The sequence below is a fragment of the Heptranchias perlo genome, chromosome 24, assembly GCF_035084215.1.
Source record: "Heptranchias perlo isolate sHepPer1 chromosome 24, sHepPer1.hap1, whole genome shotgun sequence".
In the NCBI taxonomy this organism is placed as follows: domain Eukaryota; kingdom Metazoa; phylum Chordata; class Chondrichthyes; order Hexanchiformes; family Hexanchidae; genus Heptranchias; species Heptranchias perlo.
In genome coordinates, this window is record NC_090348.1 from 49,649,390 (window position 1) to 49,670,427 (window position 21,038).

A 21,038-nucleotide genomic window follows, 5' to 3' on the forward strand; every position below is an offset into this window, starting at 1 on the left:
TCCATCAATACCCAGTGTAAGATCAGTCAGTACCAATTGTAAGATCCATCAATACCCCGTGTAAGATCAATCAATACCCAGTGTAAGATCAGTCAATGCCCAGTCTAAGATCCATCAATACCCCAGTGTAAGATAAGTAAATATCCAGTGTAAGATCTGTCAAAACCCAGTGTAAGATCAGTCAATACCCAGTGTAAGATCAATCAATACCCAGTATAAGATCCGTCAATTTTCAGTGTAAGATCACTCAATGCCCAGCTTAAGATCAGTCAATGCCCAGTGTGAGATCAGTCAATATCCAGTGAAAGATTCATCAATATGCAGTGTAAGATCAGTCAATACACAGTGCAAGATCCGTCAATTTCCAGTGTAAGATCACTCAATGCCCAGCTTAAGATCAGTCAATGCCCAGTGTGAGATCAGTCAATATCCAGTGAAAGATCCATCAATACCCCGTGTAAGATCAATCAATACCCATTGTAAGATCCATCAATACCCCGTGTAAGATCAATCAATACCCAGTGTAAGATCAGTCAATGCCCAGTCTAAGATCCATCAATACCCCAGTGTAAGATCAGTCAATATCCAGTGTAAGATCTGTCAAAACCCAGTGTAAGATCAGTCAATACCCAGTGTAAGATCAATCAATACCCAGTGTAAGATCCGTCAATTTCCAGTGTAAGATCACTCAATGCCCAGCTTAAGATCAGTCAATGCCCAGTGTGAGATCAGTCAATATCCAGTGAAAGATCCATCAATACCCCGTGTAAGATCAATCAATACCCATTGTAAGATCAATCAATACCCAATGTAAGTTCAATCAATACCCAGTGTAAGATCAGTCAATACCCAGTGTAACATCTGTCAATTTCCAGTGTAAGATCAGTCAATACCAAGTGTAAGTTCCGTCAATACCCCGTGTAAGATCAATCAATACCCAGTGTAAGATCAATCAATACCCAATGTAAGTTCAATCAATACCCAGTGTAAGATCAGTCAATACCCAGTGTAATATCTGTCAATTTCCAGTGAAAGATCAGTCAATACCCAGTGTAAGATCAGTCAATACCCAGTGTAATACCCATCAATGCCCCAGTGTAAGATCCATCAATACCCCAGTGTAAGATCAATCAATACCCCAGTGTAAGATCAATCAATACCCAGTGTAAGATCAGTCAATACCCAGTGTAAGATCAATCAATACCCCAGTGTAAGATCAATCAATACCCCAGTGTAAGATCAATCAATACCCAGTGTAAGATCCATCAATACCCCAGTGTAAGATCAGTCAATACCCAGTGTAAGATCCATCAATACCCAGTGTAAGATCAGTCAATACCAATTGTAAGATCCATCAATACTCCATGTAAGATCAATCAATACCCAGTGTAAGATCAGTCAATGCCCAGTCTAAGATCCATCAATACCCCAGTGTAAGATCAGTCAATATCCAGTGTAAGATCTGTCAAAACCCAGTGTAAGATCAGTCAATTTCCAGTGTAAGATCACTCAATGCCCAGCTTAAGATCAGTCAATGCCCAGTGTGAGATCAGTCAATATCCAGTGAAAGATTCATCAATATGCAGTGTAAGATCAGTCAATACACAGTGCAAGATCCATCAATACCCCAGTGTAAGATCAGTCAATACCCAGTGTAAGATCCGTCAATTTCCAGTGTAAGATCACTCAATGCCCAGCTTAAGATCAGTCAATGCCCAGTGTGAGATCAGTCAATATCCAGTGAAAGATCCATCAATACCCCGTGTAAGATCAATCAATACCCATTGTAAGATCAATCAATACCCAATGTAAGTTCAATCAATACCCAGTGTAAGATCAGTTAATACCCGGTGTAATATCAATCAATACCCAGTGTAAGATCAGTCAATACCCAGTGTAAGATCAGTCAATACCCAGTGTAATACCCATCAATACCCCAGTGTAAGATCCATCAATACCCTAGTGTAAGATCAATCAATACCCCAGTGTAAGATCAATCAATGCCCAGTGTGAGATCAGACAATACCCAGTGTAAGATCAGTCAATGCCCAGTGTAAGATCAGTCAATACCCAGTGTAAGATCCGTCAATACCCAGTGTAAGATCAGTCAATACCCAGTGTAAGATCCATCAATACCCAGTGTAAGAACAGTCAATACCCAGCGTAAGTTCAGTCAATACCCAGTGTAAGATCTATCAATACCCAGTGTAAGATCAGTCAATACCCAGTGTAAGAACAATCAATATCCAGTGTAAGATCCGTCAATACCAAGTGTAAGATCGGTCAATATCCAGTGTAAGATCGGTCAATACCCAGTGTAAGATCAGTGTCAATACCCAGTGTAAGATCAGTCAATACCCAGTGTAAGATCAGTAAATACCCAGTGTAAGATCCGTCAATACCCAGTGTAAGATCCGTCAATACCCAGTGTAAGATCAATCAATACCCAGTGTAAGATCAGTCAACACCCAGTGTAAGATCAGTCAATGCCCAGTGTAAGATCAGTTAATATCCAGTGTAAGATCAGTCATTACCCAGTGTAAGATCAGTTAATACCCAGTGTAAGATCCATCAATACCCCAGTGTAAGATCAATCAATACCCAGTGCAAGATCAGTCAATATCCAGTGTAAGATCAGTCAATACCCAGTGTAAGATCCATCAATACCCCAGTGTAAGATCCATCAATACCCCAGTGTAAGATCCATCAATATCCCAGTGTAAGATCAGTCAATACCCAGTGTAAGATCAATCAATACCCAGTGTAAGTTCCGTCAATACCCAGCGTAAGATCCATCAATACCCCAGTGTAAGATCAATCAATACCCAGGGCAAGATCAGTCAATACCCAGTGTAAGATCAGTCAATACCCAGTGTAAGATCCATCAATACCCCAGTGTAAGATCCATCAATACCCCAGTGTAAGATCAGTCAATACCCAGTGCAAGATCAGTCAATACCCAGTGTAAGATCAGTCAATACCCAGTGTAAGATCCATCAATACCCCAGTGTAAGATCAGTCTATACCCAGTGTAAGATCCATCAATACCCAGTGTAAGATCAGTCAGTACCAATTGTAAGATCCATCAATACCCCGTGTAAGATCAATAAATACACAGTGTAAGATCAGTCAATGCCCAGTCTAAGATCCATCAATACCCCAGTGTAAGATCAGTCAATATCCAGTGTAAGATCTGTCAAAACCCAGTGTAAGATCAGTCAATACCCAGTGTAAGATCAATCAATACCCAGTATAAGATCCGTCAATTTTCAGTGTAAGATCACTCAATGCCCAGCTTAAGATCAGTCAATGCCCAGTGTGAGATCAGTCAATATCCAGTGAAAGATTCATCAATATGCAGTGTAAGATCAGTCAATACACAGTGCAAGATCCGTCAATTTCCAGTGTAAGATCAGTCAATGCCCAGCTTAAGATCAGTCAATGCCCAGTGTGAGATCAGTCAATATCCAGTGAAAGATCCATCAATACCCCGTGTAAGATCAATCAATACCCATTGTAAGATCCATCAATACCCCGTGTAAGATCAATCAATACCCAGTGTAAGATCAGTCAATACCCAGTGTAAGATCCGTCAATACCCAGTGTAAGATCAATCAATACCCAGTGTAAGATCAATCAATATTCAGTGTAAGATCAGTCAATACCCAGTGTGAAATCAGTCAATACCCATTGTAAGCTGTCAATATCCAGTGTAACGTGTCAATACCCAGTGTAAAATCAGTCAATATCCAGTGTAAGATCAGTCAATACCCAGTGTATGATCAATCAATACGCAGTGTAAGATCAGTCAATACCCAGTGTAAGATCAGTCAATACCCAGTGTAAGATCCGTCAATATCCATTGTAAGGTGTCAATATCCAGTGTAACGTGTCAATATGGGATTAGAGTAGACAGGGCTGATGGCCGGCGTGGACACGATGGGCCGAAGGGCCTCGATCCGTGCTGTATAACTCTATAACTCTATGACTCTATGACCGAGCTGGCCGAGTCCTGAAGGACATAGCTGCTAGACTGGGCCTGCGGCAGGTGGTGAGCGAACCAACACGAGGGAAAAACTTACTTGACCTCGTCCTCACCAATCTACCTGTCGCAAATGCATCTGTCCATGACAGTATTGGTAGGAGTGACCACCGCACAGTCCTCGTGGAGATGAAATCCCGTCTTCGCACTGAGGACACCATCCAACGTGTTGTGTGGCACTACCATCGTGCTAAATGGGATAGATTCAGAACAGATCTAGCAGCTCAAAACTGGGCATCCATGAGGCGCTGTGGGCCATCAGCAGCAGCAGAATTGTATTCCAGCACAATCTGTAACCTCATGGCCCGGCATATTCCTCACTCTACCATTACCAACAAGCCAGGGGATCAACCCTGGTTCAATGAGGAGTGCAGAAGAGCATGCCAGGAGCAGCACCAGGCGTACCTAAAAATGAGGTGCCAACGTGGTGAAGCTACAACTCAGGACTATATGCATGCTAAACAGCAGAAGCAACATGCTATAGACAGAGCTAAGCGATTCCACAACCAACGGATCAGATCAAAGCTCTGCAGTCCTGCCACATCCAGTCGTGAATGGTGGTGGACAATTAAACAACTAACGGGAGGAGGAGGCTCTGCAAACATCCCCATTCTCAATGATGGCGGAGTCCGGCACGTGAGTGCAAAAGACAAGGCTGAAGCGTTTGCAACCATCTTCAGCCAGAAGTGCCGAGTGGATAATCCATCTCAGCCTCCTCCCGATATCCCCACCATCACGGAAGCCAGTCTTCGGCCAATTCGATTCACTCCACGTGATATCAAGAAACGGCTGAGTGCACTGGATACAGCAAAGGCTATGGGCCCCGACAACATCCCAGCTGTAGTGCTGAAGACTTGTGCTCCAGAACTAGCTGCGCCTCTAGCCAAGCTGTTCCAGTACAGCTACAACACTGGCATCCACCCGACAATGTGGAAAATTGCCCAGGTATGTCCTGTCCACAAAAAGCAGGACAAATCCAATCCGGCCAATTACCGCCCCATCAGTCTACTCTCAATCATCAGCAAAGTGATGGAAGGTGTCGTCGACAGTGCTATCAAGCGGCACTTACTCACCAATAACCTGCTCACCGATGCTCAGTTTGGGTTCCGCCAGGACCACTCGGCTCCAGACCTCATTACAGCATTGATCCAAACATGGACAAAAGAGCTGAATTCCAGAGGTGAGGTGAGAGTGACTGCCCTTGACATCAAGGCAGCATTTGACCGAGTGTGGCACCAAGGAGCCCTAGTAAAATTGAAGTCAATGGGAATCAGGGGGAAAACTCTCCAGTGGCTGGAGTCATACCAAGCACAAAGGAAGATGGTAGTGGTTGTTGGAGGCCAAGCATCTCAGCCCCAGGGCATTGCTGCAGGAGTTCCTCAGGGCAGTGTCCTAGGCCCAACCATCTTCAGCTGCTTCATCAATGACCTTCCCTCCATCATAAGGTCAGAAATGGGGATGTTCGCTGATGACTGCACAGTGTTCAGTTCCATTCGCAACCCCTCAGATAATGAAGCAGTCCGAGCCCGCATGCAGCAAGACCTGGACAACATCCAGGCTTGGGCTGATAAGTGGCAAGTAACATTCGCGCCAGATAAGTGCCAGGCAATGACCATCTCCAACAAGAGAGAGTCTAACCACCTCCCCTTGACATTCAACGGCATTACCATCGCCGAATCCCCCACCATCAACATCCTGGGGGTCACCATTGACCAGAAACTTAACTGGACCAGCCATATAAATACTGTGGCTACGAGAGCAGGTCAGAGGCTGGGTATTCTGCGGCGAGTGACTCACCTCCTGACTCCCCAAAGCCTTTCCACCATCTACAAGGCACAAGTCAGGAGTGTGATGGAATACTCTCCACTTGCCTGGATGAGTGCAGCTCCAACAACACTCAAGAAGCTCAACAGCATCCAAGATAAAGCAGCCCGCTTGATTGGCACCCCATCCACCACCCTAAACATTCACTCCCTTCACCACCGGCGCACTGTGGCTGCAGTGTGCACCATCCACAGGATGCACTGCAGCAACTCGCCAAGGCTTCTTCGACAGCACCTCCCAAACCCGCGACCTCTACCACCTAGAAGGACAAGGGCAGCAGGCACATGGGAACAACACCACCTGCACGTTCCCCTCCAAGTCACACACCATCCCGACTTGGAAATATATCGCCGTTCCTTCATTGTCGCTGGGTCAAAATCCTGGAACTCCCTTCCTAACAGCACTGTGGCAGAACCGTCACCACACGGACTGCAGCGGTTCAAGAAGGCGGCTCACCACCACCTTCTCAAGGGCAATTAGGGATGGGCAATAAATGCCGGCCTTGCCAGCGACGCCCACATCCCGTGAACGAATTTAAAAAAAAACTCTAATACCCAGTGTATGATGTGTCAATACCCAGTGTAAGATCAGTCAATACCCAGTGTAAGATCAATCAATACCCAGTGTAAGATCAATCAATGACCAGTGTAAGATCAGTCAATATCCAGCGTAAGATCAGTCAATACCCAGTGTAAGATCAGTCAATATCCAGTGTAAGATCAGTCAATATCCAGCGTAAGATCAGTCAATATCCAGTGTAAGGTCTCAATACCCAGTGTAAGATCAGTCAATACCCACTGTAAGATCAGTCAATACCCAGTAAGATCCCTAACCCTAACCCAGTGTAATTCCTTAACACAACGGTGACCCACCACAGGGCAGACACAGCTCACAGCTAGTCACACCATGACTGGAAGACCGCAGGAATGCTCACACTGCTATGTGCCAATATGTGTCACTAGTTTACTGAAGAATTAACAGAAAGTTTATCAATTGAGGAGTGAATATTGACACCATTGTGTCAGCCAATGAGATGGAGGTGCGGGTGGGACTTACGGCAGGACTCACAGCAGACAGCAAAGCAAAAAAGTCTATTTACAAAGAGACTGTATGAAGTGCAGCAAACAGAAATTAAACGTAAAATCAATCCCAGCCACTTCCAGCAGTGTGGTCTCCGGGTGTGATTGACGGGAAAATTACTCAATCATCTCCATTCTGGACGGGAATAGTGTTATCACTATATGCAGCCAGTAATTGTCCTATTAATTGTTGAATGGTGCAGACTCCCTTCGCTCCTTACACCTTGTGTGGATCATGCTTCCTTCCTCTGCCTCACATTTCTGTTAACTGTAGGTGAAGTGTTACTGGCAGGAATTCAGCCATTTTACCAGTGGCTGGCTGTGCGGATGATGAGGATGGGTAGGTGTGGTAAGGGGTTACTGTACTTTATTGTACCCTTCTATACCCATCTTCAGCCTCTTGCTTTACCTCTCATCACCTTACCTGACAAGATGCCCCTTTCAGCTTGTGGATTTCCTCCTTGTACTGCTTGAGTTGCATTTCCAGCTCTGTGCGTGCCCGTTGGCTGGTCCTGTATCTCTCCTCTAATGCTCTGAGCTCACTGATCAATCCTTCACACTGGGCACACAACACACAACACAAAGAGTCTCCTGTTAGTGACTGGCACCTCATCAACATGGTGTTTGGCTCTGGGTCCTACGTAAGACAACAGAGAAATCCATCCTTATACAAACACACTAAGGTAGAATCATAAAAAATTACGGCACAGAAGGAGGCTATTCGGCCCATTGTGTCCATGCCGGCTGAAAAAGAGCTATCCAGCTTAATCCCACTTTCCAGCACTTGCTCCGTAGCCCTGTAGGTTACAGCACTTCAGGTGCACATCCAGGTACTTTTTAAATGAGTTGAGGGTTTCTGCCTCTACCACCCTTTCAGGCAGTGAGTTCCAGACCCCCATCACCCTCTGGGTGAAAATATTCCTCCTCAGCTCCTTCTACTTCCTCGAATCCTTCCACCAATTACTTTAAATCTATGCCCCCTGGTCACTGACCCCTCTGCTAAGGGAAATAGCTCCTCCCTATCCACTCTATCTAGTCCTGTCATAATTTTATAAACCTCAATTAAAATCTCCCCTCAGCCTCCTTTGCTCCAAAAGAACAACCCAAATCTATCCAATCTTTCCTCATAGCTAAAATTCTCCAGCCCTGGCAACATCCTCGTAAATCTCCTCTGTACCCTCTCGAGTGCAATCACATCTTTCCTGTAATGTGGTGACCAGAACAGTACTCAAGCTGTGGCCAAACCAATGTTTTATACAGTTCCAGTATAAACTCCCTGCTCTCTTATATTCTATGCCTCGGCTAATAAAGGAAAGTATTCCATATGCCTTTTTAACCACCTTATCTACCTGTCCTGCTACCTTCAGGGATCTGTGGACATGCTCTCCAAGGTTCCTTTGTTCCTCTACACCTCTCAGTATCCTCCCATTTATTGTGTATTCCCTTGCCTTGTTTGCTCTCCCCAAATGCATAACCTCACACTTCTCTGGATTGAATTCCATTTGCCACTTTTCTGCCCACCTGACCAGTCCATTGATATCTTCCTGCAGTCTACAGCTTTCCTCCTCACTATCAACCACACGGCCAATTTGTGTATCATCTGCAAACTTCTTAATCAAGCCCCCCACATTCAAGTCCAAATCATTAATATATATCACAAAAAGCAAGGGACCTAGTACTGAGCCCTGCAGAACCCCACTGGAAACAGCCTTCCAGTCGAAAAAACACCTGTCAACCATTACCCTTTGCTTCCTGCCACTCAGCCAATTTTGGATCCAACTTGCCACTTTCCCTTGGATCCCATGGGCTTTTACTTTTTTGACCAGTCTGCCATGTGGGACCTTGTCAAAAGCCTTGCTAAAATCCATGTACACTACATCAAACGTGCTACCCTCATCGACCCTCCTTGTTACCTGCTCAAAAAATTCAATCAAGTTAGTCAGACACGACCTTCCCATAACAAATCCATGCCCTCTGTCCTTGATTAACCCGTGCCTTTCTAAATGACGATTTATGCTGTCCCTCAGAATCGATTCCAATAATTTGCTCACCACCGAGGTTAGACTGACTGGCCTGTAATTACTCGGTCTATCTCTTTCTCCCTTTTTAAACAATGGTACAACGTTAGCAGTCCTCCAATCCTCCGGCACCACGCCTGTAGCCAGGGAGGATCAGAAAATGATGGTCAGAGCCTCCGCTATTTCCTTCCTTGCTTCTCTTAACAGCCTGGGATACATTTCATCCGGGCCTGGCGATTTATCTACTTTCAAAGATGTTAAACCCCTTAATACTTCCTCTCTCACTATGTTTATCCCATCCAATATTTCACACTCCTCCTCCTTAACTACAGTCTCTGCATTGTCCCCCTCTTTTGTGAAGACAGGCACAAAGTATTCATTAAGAACCATTCCCACATCTTCCACCTCCACACATAGGTTACCTTTTTGGTCTCTAATAGGCCCTACTCTTTCCTTAGTTATCCTCTTGCTCTTTATTTATTTATAAAACATTTTTGGGTTTTCCTTAATTTTACTTGCCAGTATTTTTTCATGCCCTCTCTTTGCTTTCCTAATTTCCTTTTTAATTTCACCCCTGCACTTTCTATACTCCTCTAGACTTTCTGCAGTATTGAGCTCTTGGTGTCTGACATAAGCTTCCCTTTTTTGCCTGAACTTACCCTCTACGCTCCTTGTCATCCAGGGGGCTCTAGATTTGTCCGTCCCACCCTTTTTCTTTGTGGGAACCCCTTGAATCTCCCCCTTGAATGCCTTCCTCTGCTCTAACACTGATTTACCTTCAATACTGGCTGATAAGTGGCAAGTAACATTCGCGCCAGACAAGTGCCAGGCAATGACCATCTCCAACAAGAGAGAGTCTAACCACCTCCCCTTGACATTCAACGGTATTACCATCGCCAAATCCTCCACCATCAACATCCTGGGGGTCACCATTGACCAGAAACTTAACTGGACCAGCCACATAAATACTGTGGCTACGAGAGCAGGGTATTCTGCGGCGAGTGACTCACCTCCTGACTCCCCAAAGCCTTTCCACCATCTACAAGGCACAAGTCAGGAGTGTGATGGAATACTCTCCACTTGCCTGGATGAGTGCAGCTCCAACAACACTCAAGAAGCTCAACACCATCCAGGACAAAGCAGCCCGCTTGATTGGCACCCCATCCACCACCCTAACCATTCACTCCCTTCACCACCGGCGCACTGTGGCTGCAGTGTGCACCATCCACAGGATGCACTGCAGCAACTCGCCAAGGCTTCTTCGGCAGAACCTCCCAAACCCACAACCTCTACCACCTAGAAGGACAAGAGCAGCAGGTACATGGGAACAACACCACCTGCACGTTCCCCTCCAAGTCACACACCATCCCGACTTGGAAATATATCGCCGTTCCTTCATCGTCGCTGGGTCAAAATCCTGGAACTCCCTTCCTAACAGCACTGTGGGAGAACCTTCACCACACGGACTGCAGCGGTTCTAGAAGGCAGCTCACCACCACCTTCTCGAGGGCAATTAGGGATGGGCAATAAATGCCGGCCTCGCCAGCGATGCCCACATCCCATGAACGGTTTAAAAAAAAGTAGCTGTTTCCAGTCTACTTTTGCTAAATTACTTCTCAGCTTAGTAAAATTGGCTTTTCCCCAATTGAGAATTTTTACTCCTGTTCTATCTCTGTCCTAGGTTCTCCAAATCCCACCATGTTTGAGTGGGAATAGTGTGCAGTGGACTTTCAATCTGTGCACAGTCAGTCACCACACCACATCTTCTGCGCTTTGCCCTAACCTCAAAAGGACGATGAGCTCCTCCTTGGATTGTAGCTCCAGCTGGGAGCTCACTTGGTCAAGTGGAACTGAGATATCCAGTGCGACTGTTATTTAAAGGGGTGACGTTAACTGAAAGCACGAATAAAAGCAGAACCAGCAAGTGTTTTATAGTGAAGTAATGGCGCATCGACAGGCAGGAACTCCATCATTCACCGATACACCTGGACAGGGGACAGGAACCCCATCATTCACCGATACACCTGGACAGGGGACAGGAACCCCATCATTCACCGATACACCTGGACAGGGGACAGGAACCCCATCATTCACCGATACACCTGGACAGGGGACAGGAACCCCATCATTCACTGATACACCTGGACAGGGGACAGGAACCCCATCATTCACTGATACACCTGGACAGGGGACAGGAACCCCATCATTCACCGATACACCTGGACAGGGGACAGGAACCCCATCATTCACCGATACACCTGGACAGGGGACAGGAACCCCATCATTCACCGATACACCTGGACAGGGGACAGGAACCCCATCATTCACTGATACACCTGGACAGGGGACAGGAACCCCATCATTCACTGATACACCTGGACAGGGGACAGGAACCCCATCACTCACCGATACACCTGGACAGGGGACAGGAACCCCATCATTCACTGATACACCTGGACAGGGGACAGGAACCCCATCATTCACTGATACACCTGGACAGGGGACAGGAACCCCATCATTCACTGATACACCTGGACAGGGGACAGGAACCCCATCATTCACCGATACACCTGGACAGGGGACAGGAACCCCATCACTCACCGATACACCTGGACAGGGGACAGGAACCCCATCATTCACTGATACACCTGGACAGGGGACAGGAACCCCATCATTCACTGATACACCTGGACAGGGGACAGGAACCCCATCATTCACTGATACACCTGGACAGGGGACAGGAACCCCATCATTCACCGATACACCTGGACAGGGGACAGGAACCCCATCATTCACTGATACACCTGGACAGGGGACAGAAACCCCATCATTCACTGATACACCTGGACAGGGGACAGGAACCCCATCATTCACTGATACACCTGGACAGGGGACAGGAACCCCATCATTCACTGATACACCTGGACAGGGGACAGGAACCCCATCACTCACCGATACACCTGGACAGGGGACAGGAACCCCATCATTCACTGATACACCTGGACAGGGGACAGGAACCCCATCATTCACCGATACACCTGGACAGGGGACAGGAACCCCATCATTCACTGATACACCTGGACAGGGGACAGGAACCCCATCATTCACCGATACACCTGGACAGGGGACAGGAACCCCATCATTCACTGATACACCTGGACAGGGGACAGGAACCCCATCACTCACTGATACACCTGGGCTCTGTGTGTATAATTGGAGACCATTTACTAACTGTTGTTTCTGAGTCCCGTGTTGCTGTTACCTGGTGTTGTACGGACAGGGCTTTCTCTTCCGCCTGTAGCAGTCTGTGACTCAGGCCTAATTCATCAATCAGACCTCTCTCTTCGTGCTTCTTTGGGCCTCTCGGTCCAAGCGTGGTGCTTTCCACCTCTTGCTCCTTCTGGTTGGATGTCACTGCATCTCCCCGGCTCCCATCCTCAGTGATATTCTTTCCTCTGACTATCCTCCCGTCTCCATGCTGCTCCCCTGGAAAGGCTTGGTCACTTGGGGTTATTTTATCACACGATTTCAGTGCTTCATTCTCCTGATCTTTCCACAGTTGCTCCATCTGAGCTGGGCTTGGGGCCTCCTGCCACCTTAGGACAGCTTGCCTTGGTCCTTTGCTGCTCGCTTTACTGGGCAGGCTCGGGGCTGATCTGCAGCCCTCTGCATCATGCTGCTGATGTCGGCTTTCCAGTCCCACAGCTGCTGCTTTAAATTCTTCATCTGACCTATAGAAATTAAATAAGAAAAGGGACGGGAATCTGAACAATCTGCGTCTCTTCAACCCCTCAAGGACCTTCTGAGCCCTTTAAAAATGAGTGACCTAAAGTGACCATGAATCTACGAGGCCACACTGTCCCATCAAACACTCCCAGGGCAGGTACAGGGTTAGATACAGAGTAAAGCTCCCTCTACACTGTCCCATCAAACACTCCCAGGGCAGGTACAGGGTTAGATACAGAGTAAAGCTCCCTCTACACTGTCCCATCAAACACTCCCAGGGCAGGTACAGGGTTAGATACAGAGTAAAGCTCCCTCTACACTGTCCCATCAAACATTCCCAGGGCAGGTACAGCATGGTTTAGAGTAAAGCTCTCCCTATTGTCTCATCAAACACTCCCAGGTAAGGTAAGAAAGAATGAAATAAAGAAAGAACTTGCATTAATACAGCACCTTTCATGGCCTCAGAACCTCCCAAAATGCTTTACAGCCAATGAAGCACTTTTGAAGTGTAGTCACTGTTGTAAAGTAGGAAACACGGCAGTCAATTTGCGCACAGCAAGATCCCACAAGCAGCAATGAGATAAATGACCAGATAATCTGATTTCGTAATGATGGTTGAGAGATAAATATTGGCCCCAGAACACCGGGGAGAACTCCCTGGCTCTTCTTCAAATAGTGCCATGGGATCTTTCAAATCCACCTGAGAGGGCAGATGGTGGTATAACGTCTCATCTGAAAGACCCCACCTTCAACAGTGCAACATAAAATCACGTCATCATCCTACAGGTAATATGTATATCACTGACCCACTGATATTCTGAACATTTATGGATAAACACATATGCAGATATACAGTGTGTAACATGAATATACAGTGTGTAATATGGATATAGGCTGTAATACAGATATACAGTATGTAATATGAATACAGTCTGTAATACACAGATATAGTGTGCAATATGGATATAGTCTGTAATACACAGATATACAGTGTGTAATGTGGATATAGTGTGTAATAGGGATATAGTCTGTAATACAGATATACAGTGTGTAATATGGATATACAGTGTGCAATATGGATATACAGTGTGCAATATGGATATAGTCTGTAATACACAGATATACAGTGAGTAATATGGATATACAGTATGTAACACGGATATACAGTGTGTAATATGGATATACACTATGCAACAAGGATATACAGTGTATACTTTGAATATAAGAACGTAAGATAAGAACATAAGAAATAGGAGCAGGATTAGGCCATTCGGCCCTCGAGCCTGCTCCACCATTCAATCAGATCATGGCTTATCTTCAACCTCAACTCCACTTTCCCGCCCGATCCCCATATCTCTTCATTCCCCTAGAATCCAAAAATCTATCGATCTCAGCCTTGAATATACTCAATGACTCAGCATCCACAGCCCTCTGGGGTAGAGAATTCCAAAGATTCACAACCCTCTGAGTGAAGAAATTTCTCCTCATCTCAGTCTTAAATGGCCGACCCCTTATCCTGAGACTATGCCCCCTAGTTCTAGACTCTCCAGCCAGGGGGAAACAGCCTCTCAGCATCTACCCTGTCAAGCCCCCTCAGAATCTTATATGTTTCAATGAGATCACCTCTCATTCTTCTAAACTCCAGAGAGTGTGGGCCCATTCTACACAATCTCTCTTCATAGGATAACCCTCTCATCCCAGGAATCAATCTGGTGAACCTTCGTTGCACCGCCTCTAAGGCAAGTATATCCCTCCTTCGGTAAGGAGACCAAAACTGTACACAGTACTCCAGGTGTGGTCTCACCAAAGCCCTGTACAATTGCAGCAGAACTTCTTTACTCTTGTATTCCAACCCCCTTGCAATAAAGGACAACATACCATTTGCCTTCCTAATTGCTTGCTGTACCTGCACATTAATTTTCTGTGCTTCTTGTACAGGGACACCTAAATCCCTCTGAACACCAACATTTAATAGTTTCTCACCATTTAAAAAATATTCTGTTTTTCTATTCTTCCTACCAAAGTGAATAACCTCACATTTCCCCACATTATACTCCATCTGCCACCTTCTTGCCCACTCACCTAACTTGTCTATATCCCTTTGCAGACTCTTTGTGTCCTCATCACAGCTTATTTTCCCACCTAGCTTTGTATCGTCAGCAAACTTGGATACATTACACTCGGTCCCTTCATCTAAGTCATTAATATGGATTAATAAAGATATATACAGTATGAAGCATGGATATAGTGTGTAATAAGGATATAGTCTGTAATAGATATACAGCATATCATATGGATCTACAGTATGTAACATGAATATAGTCTGCAATACAGATATACAGTGTGTAATATGGATATACGCTACATAATACAGATATATAGCTTGTAATACACTGATAAACTGTGCATAATATGGATACACAGATATAGTGTGAGTTTTATGGATATACAGCTTGTAGTTCTGTAATTTCCTCCCTGACCTCTCCGCCTCTCTACCTCTCTCTCCTCCTTTAAGACGCGAGTTAAAACCTACCTCTTTGACCAAGTTTTTGGTCACCTGTCCTAATATTCCCTTATTTGTTTGATAATCGCTCTTGTGAAGCACCTTGGGACGTTTTACTACTTTAAAGGTGCTATATAAATGCAAGTTGTTGTAGTTGTTGTTGTTGATATACAATGTGTAATATGGATATACAGTGCATCATATAGAGATAGTCTGTAATACACAGAAAAAGTGTATAATATGGTTATACAGTTTGCAATACACATATATACAGTGTGTAATACAGATATATAGTGTGTAATGCAAACAGATATAGTGTGTAATGCAAACAGATATAATGTGTAATGCAGGTAAACAATGTGTAAGAACATAAAAATATAAGAAATAGGAGCAGGAAAATCTATCGATCTCAGCCTTGAATATACTCAACGACTGAGCATCCACAGCCCTCTGGGGTAGAGAATTCTAAATATTCACAACCCTCTGCGTGAAGAAATTCCTCCTCATCTCAGTCTTAAATGGCCAACCCCTTATCCTGAGACTATGCCCCCTAGTTCTAGACTCTCCAACCAGGGGAAACAACCTCTCAGCAACTACCCTGTCAAGCCCCCTCAGAATCTTATATGTTTCAATGAGATCACCTCTCATTCTTCTAAACTCCAGAGAGTATAGGCCCATTCTACACAATCTCTCCTCATGTGACAACCCTCTCATCCCAGGAATCAATCTAGTGAACCTTCGTTGCACTGCCTCTAAGGCAAGTCTATCCTTCCTTAGATAAGGAGACCAAAACTGTAAAACTGTACACAGTACTCCAGGTGAGGTCTCACCAAAGTCCTGTCAATTTAGTAAGACTTCCTTACTCAGTAATACCCACAGATGTGCAGTGTGTAATGCAGATATAGTGTGTAACACAGATATGCAGTGTGTAATACATACAGGTGTACAGTGTGTAACGCAGATATAGTGTGCAACGCAGATCTGCAGTGTGTAATATACACAGATGTACAGTATGTAACAGATATACAGTAATACAGATATACAGTGTGTAATCCAGACATAGTGTAACATGGATATACAGTGTAATACAGATATACAGTCATGCAGATATACAGTGTGTAACGCAGATATACAACACACAAATAAATGTTCTGCTCTCTGTGCAATTCAATAACAGTATAAACCACAAGTGTGCGTTCTCGAAAAGTAATTAATTCTTTAACCGGCAACAAGGCGTTGAGGTTTGTAAAGCTTTGAGAGAGGGAACCTGCCCCCTCACTGGGATCAACTCATTCCTCCCCCAAGGAAACATACTCCTCACGGGAATTAACCCCATGTGCCACTCAACCCCATCCCCCCATACTCTCTCACCACCCCCCCCACCCCCCGAGGAAACCTAGCCCTTCCCCCACACTGGAATAAACCTGTCCTTCCCCGAGGAAATCTGCTGCTCTCTGGGATTAGCCCACAGCATCCCTTCATCTCCCACAGTAATCAGCCCCTCACTGCAAACACTTTACAGAGAATCGTCTTGGATGATTTTGTTAACCAAGGTGATGTCAATTGTATACATGAGTGTTTGTTTATGAGTGTGTGTGTACATGTGTGACGTGTGTTGTATATGGATGCTTGTGTGTGTGTATATGCACGAGTGTCTGCATGTGGATGAGTATGTGCATATACGAGTGTGTGAGTGTGTTTGTGCGTGAGAGTATGTGTATATGGATGTGAGTGAGTGAGTACGAGTGAGTTTGAGTGAGTATAAGTCTGTATGAGTGAGTGAGTGTGTGTATAAGTGAGTGTGAATGAGTGAGTGAGTGAGGTGAGGGAGGAGTGTGTGTGAGCGTGAATGTGTGTGAGTCAGTGTGAGTGTATGACTGTGAGTGAATGTGGGTGAGTGAGTGTGTGTGAGTGTGTGAATATGTGTGTGAGTATGCATGAATGTGTGAGTGAAAGTGTATGTGTGAGTGAGTGTGTGAGTGAGTGTGTGAGTGTGAGTGAATGAGTGTGTGTGTAAATATGAGTGAGTGAATGTGTGTGTGAGTGAGAGTGTGTGTGCGTGAGAGTGTGAATGTGTGAATGTAAGTGAGTGAGTGTGAGCATGTGTGTGAGTGTGTGTGTGTGTCTGTGAATGTGTGTGAGTGTGTGAGTGTGTGAGATTAAGTGAGTGTGATCAAGTGAGTGTATGAGTGAGTGTGTTTGAATGTGTGTGTGAGTGTGATTGTGAGTGAATGTGATTGAGTATGAGTGAGTGTGTTTGAGTGGTGAGCGTGAGGGTGAGTGTGATTGTGTGTGAGTATGTGAGCATGAGATTGTGTGTGAGTATGTGAGTGTGAGTTTGAGAGAGTGAGTGTGAGAGAGTGAGTGTGTGAATGATGTTTATGTCCTGTATGTCCGTGTGCTGGTACACGCGTGATGTGGAGCTCTCCTACCTGCGGCTCTGCTGTTCCATATGTTGCAGTCTTTCCCTCAGCTGTTTGTTCTCGTCCTGTAGAGCTCGGCACTCTTGAGCTAGATTCCGACACTCGACCTGCAAGCTCTGCACCGCACCTGTTACATACACAGCTCAGCTGTCAACACAAGAGCGTGCAATGTGGCAGCACTGTTTCTGGTCGGGCGTTCCGTGTCCTAACAACCCCCTTCATTCTTTTGGCCATGATCTGACACAGAAGTTACAACACAGTCACAGGCCATTCGGCCCAACCAGTCCATGCTGGTGTTTCCCCTCCACGCAAGCAAACAGTTCTAATCACATTTAGCCTCCTCGTTCCCATCTCCCTTCAACCACCTTTTCCTTCAACCACCTATCCAATCTAATGTTCAATGTCCTCTCCTCACAGTGGTCCCACCTTGCTTTTAATTCTCTTTTTACTGGTATACTTGTAAAATACTTTACTGTTCCTTTTGATGTTTAAAAAAAATGCCCTCATATTCCCTCAGCTTTCCTCCAGTTTTTGTACTAACATTTTCCCTTTCTATTTGGATCTTACTGTGCTCACTGCTCTCAAGGTGCTCAGCCACATTTAGCTCATCTACCTGATCTATCTCATTGCTCAGAACCAGATCCAGTGACACCCCCGGCCCTGTACACTGACGAACATGCTGCTGGACGAAGGGGTCCCGTATACATTGCAGCAATTCCATTCCCAATTCTCCATTTACTCGTTCTCTGTCCCAATTGCTACGCGGATAATTAAAATCTCCCAGAACAATAATTTTGTTATTCCTACTCATCTCTAGACTGACTGCAGATTAACTCTCTCATTTCCTCCCCACAGTTTGGAATTCTGTAATACTCCCGGATAATGGGTCAAGCCCTTTTTATCCTTGAGCTGCAACCACACGGACTCAGTCTGTCCCATCCCTACATATAGCAAGTATTACCTCTTTCACCAATGCTGCCCTCCAGCTTCATTCTTATCTTTTCTATCCCTCCAAAATATAATATATCCCGATATGTTAATTTCCATTCTTGGCCAGTTTGCAGCCAGGTTTCTGTTAATTCTATTAATCGTAGATCTCCCTGTCAAATACTTCATTCAGTTCCCCTAGTAGATTTCCCACACACTGTGCACTCAAATACATGCGTTTTAAACTTCTTTTGCTTTTTTTTAACATTGCTTCTTTTCCCATGATTTTTGTGTCTAAGCTATCCCCACCTTAACTGCAGTCTTTTCCCCGATTATAACTAGTCCATTTGATTTTATTCCTCTCCTCCATATCCCTCTTATTAAATTGTTTTCCGTACATTATCTTTATCTATTTCTCCCTTCTCCACTAATTGATCCTGGTTGGTTTCATTTTCCCAGCGCCCTGACCTTCTTAGTTTAAAATTCTCGTCACTTCCCTATTTAACCGTTTTGCCAGAACATTTGCCAGCGTTTGCAACCATCTTCAGCCAGAAGTGCCGAGTGGATGATCCATCTCGGCCTCCTCCTGATATCCCCACCATCACAGAAACCAGTCTTCAGCCAATTTGATTCACTCCACGTGATATCAAGAAACGGCTGAGTGCACTGGATACAGCAAAGGCTATGGGCCCCAACAACATCCTGGCTATAATGCTGAAGACTTGTGCTCCAGAACTAGCTGCGCCTCTAGCCAAGCTGTTCCAGTACAGCTACAACACTGGCATCTACCCGACAATGTGGAAAATTGCCCAGGTATGTCCTGTCCACAAAAAGCAGGAAAAATCCAATCCGGCCAATTACCACCCCATCAGTCTACTCTCAATCATCAGCAAAGTGATGGAAGGTGTCATCGACAGTGCTATCAAGCGGCACTTACTCACCAATAACCTGCTCACCGATGCTCAGTTTGGGTTCCGCCAGGACCACTCGGCTCCAGACCTCATTACAGCCTTGGTCCAAACATGGACAAAAGAGCTGAATTCCAGAGGTGAGGTGAGAGTGACTGCCCTTGACATCAAGGCAGCATTTGACCGTGGCTGCAGTGTGTACCATCCACAGGATGCACTGCAGTAACTCGCCAAGGCTTCTTCGACAGCACCTCCCAAACCTGCGACCTCTACCACCTAGAAGGACAAGAGCAGCAGGCACATGGGAACAACACCACCTGCACATTCCCCTCCAAGTCACACACCATCCCGACTTGGAAATATATCGCCGTTCCTTCATCGTCACTGGGTCAAAATCCCTACCTAACAGCACTGTGGGAGAACCTTCACCACACGGACTGCAGCGGTTCAAGAAGGCGGCTCACCACCACCTTCTCAAGGGCAATTAGGGATGGGCAATAAATGCCGGCCTCGCCAGCAACGCCCACATCCCATGAACGAATAAAAAAACATCAGCAGCCTCCCTGTTCAGATGTAGCCCACCCTTGCAGAATAGCTTCCATCTGTCCCAGAATTGGTGCCAATGCCCAGAATGAAATCCCTCTTCCTGACACCTCTCCTTTAGCCAGGCATTGATTTCCCTAATCCTCCTGTCCTTCCCTATTCTAGCACATGATTGGGGAAGTAATACTCAGGTCACCTGTGAAGTTGCACTTTTAAACTTCTTTCCGGATTCCCTAAATTAATGCAGGATTTAAGGCCTTTCTTTACCCCAATCAATGACCCCACACGGACCCCAATCAATGACCCCACACGGACCCCAATCACTGACCCCAATCACTGACCCCACACGGACCCCAATCACTGACCCCACACGGACCCCAATCACTGACCCCACACGGACCCCACACAGACCCCAATCACTGACCCCACACGGACCCCACACAGACCCCAATCACTGACCCCCCACGGACCCCAATCACTGACCCCACACGGACCCCAATCACTGACCTCACACTGACCCCAATCACTGACCCCACACTGACCCCAATCACTGACCCAACACAGACCCCAATCACTGACCCCACACGGACCCCAATCACTGACCCCACACGGACCCCAATCACTGACCCCACACGGACCCCAATCACTGACCCCACACGGACCCCAATCACTGACCCCACACGGACCCCACACAGACCCCAATCACTGACCCCATACGGACCCCACACAGACCCCAATCACTGACCCCCCACGGACCCCAATCACTGACCCCACACGGACCCTAATCAATGACCCCACACGGACCCCAATCACTGACCCCACACGGACCCCACACAGACCCCAATCACTGACCCCACACAGACCCCAATCACTGACCCCCCACAGACCCCAATCACTGACCCCACACAGACCCCAATCACTGACCCCCCACGGACCCCAATCACTGACCCCCCACGGACCCCAATCACTGACCTCACACTGACCCCAATCACTGACCCCACACGGACCCCAATCACTGACCCCAATCACTGACCCCACACGGACC

At 46.0% G+C, this 21,038-nt stretch overlaps 1 protein-coding gene across 1 annotated transcript in view; it reads right to left on the reverse strand.

Moving 5' to 3' along the window:
* The window catches only part of LOC137341805 (uncharacterized), a 70,631-nt gene that overhangs the window by 25,728 nt on the left and 23,865 nt on the right, over positions 1 to 21,038 (reverse strand). The window contains exons 4-6 of the mRNA XM_068005307.1: positions 17,625 to 17,742; positions 12,226 to 12,694; positions 7,370 to 7,504 (exon numbers count right to left, since the gene is read on the reverse strand). Of these exons, the coding sequence (XP_067861408.1) occupies positions 7,370 to 7,504; positions 12,226 to 12,694; positions 17,625 to 17,742 (722 nt within the window). The remainder of the gene's footprint in view (positions 1 to 7,369; positions 7,505 to 12,225; positions 12,695 to 17,624; positions 17,743 to 21,038) is intronic.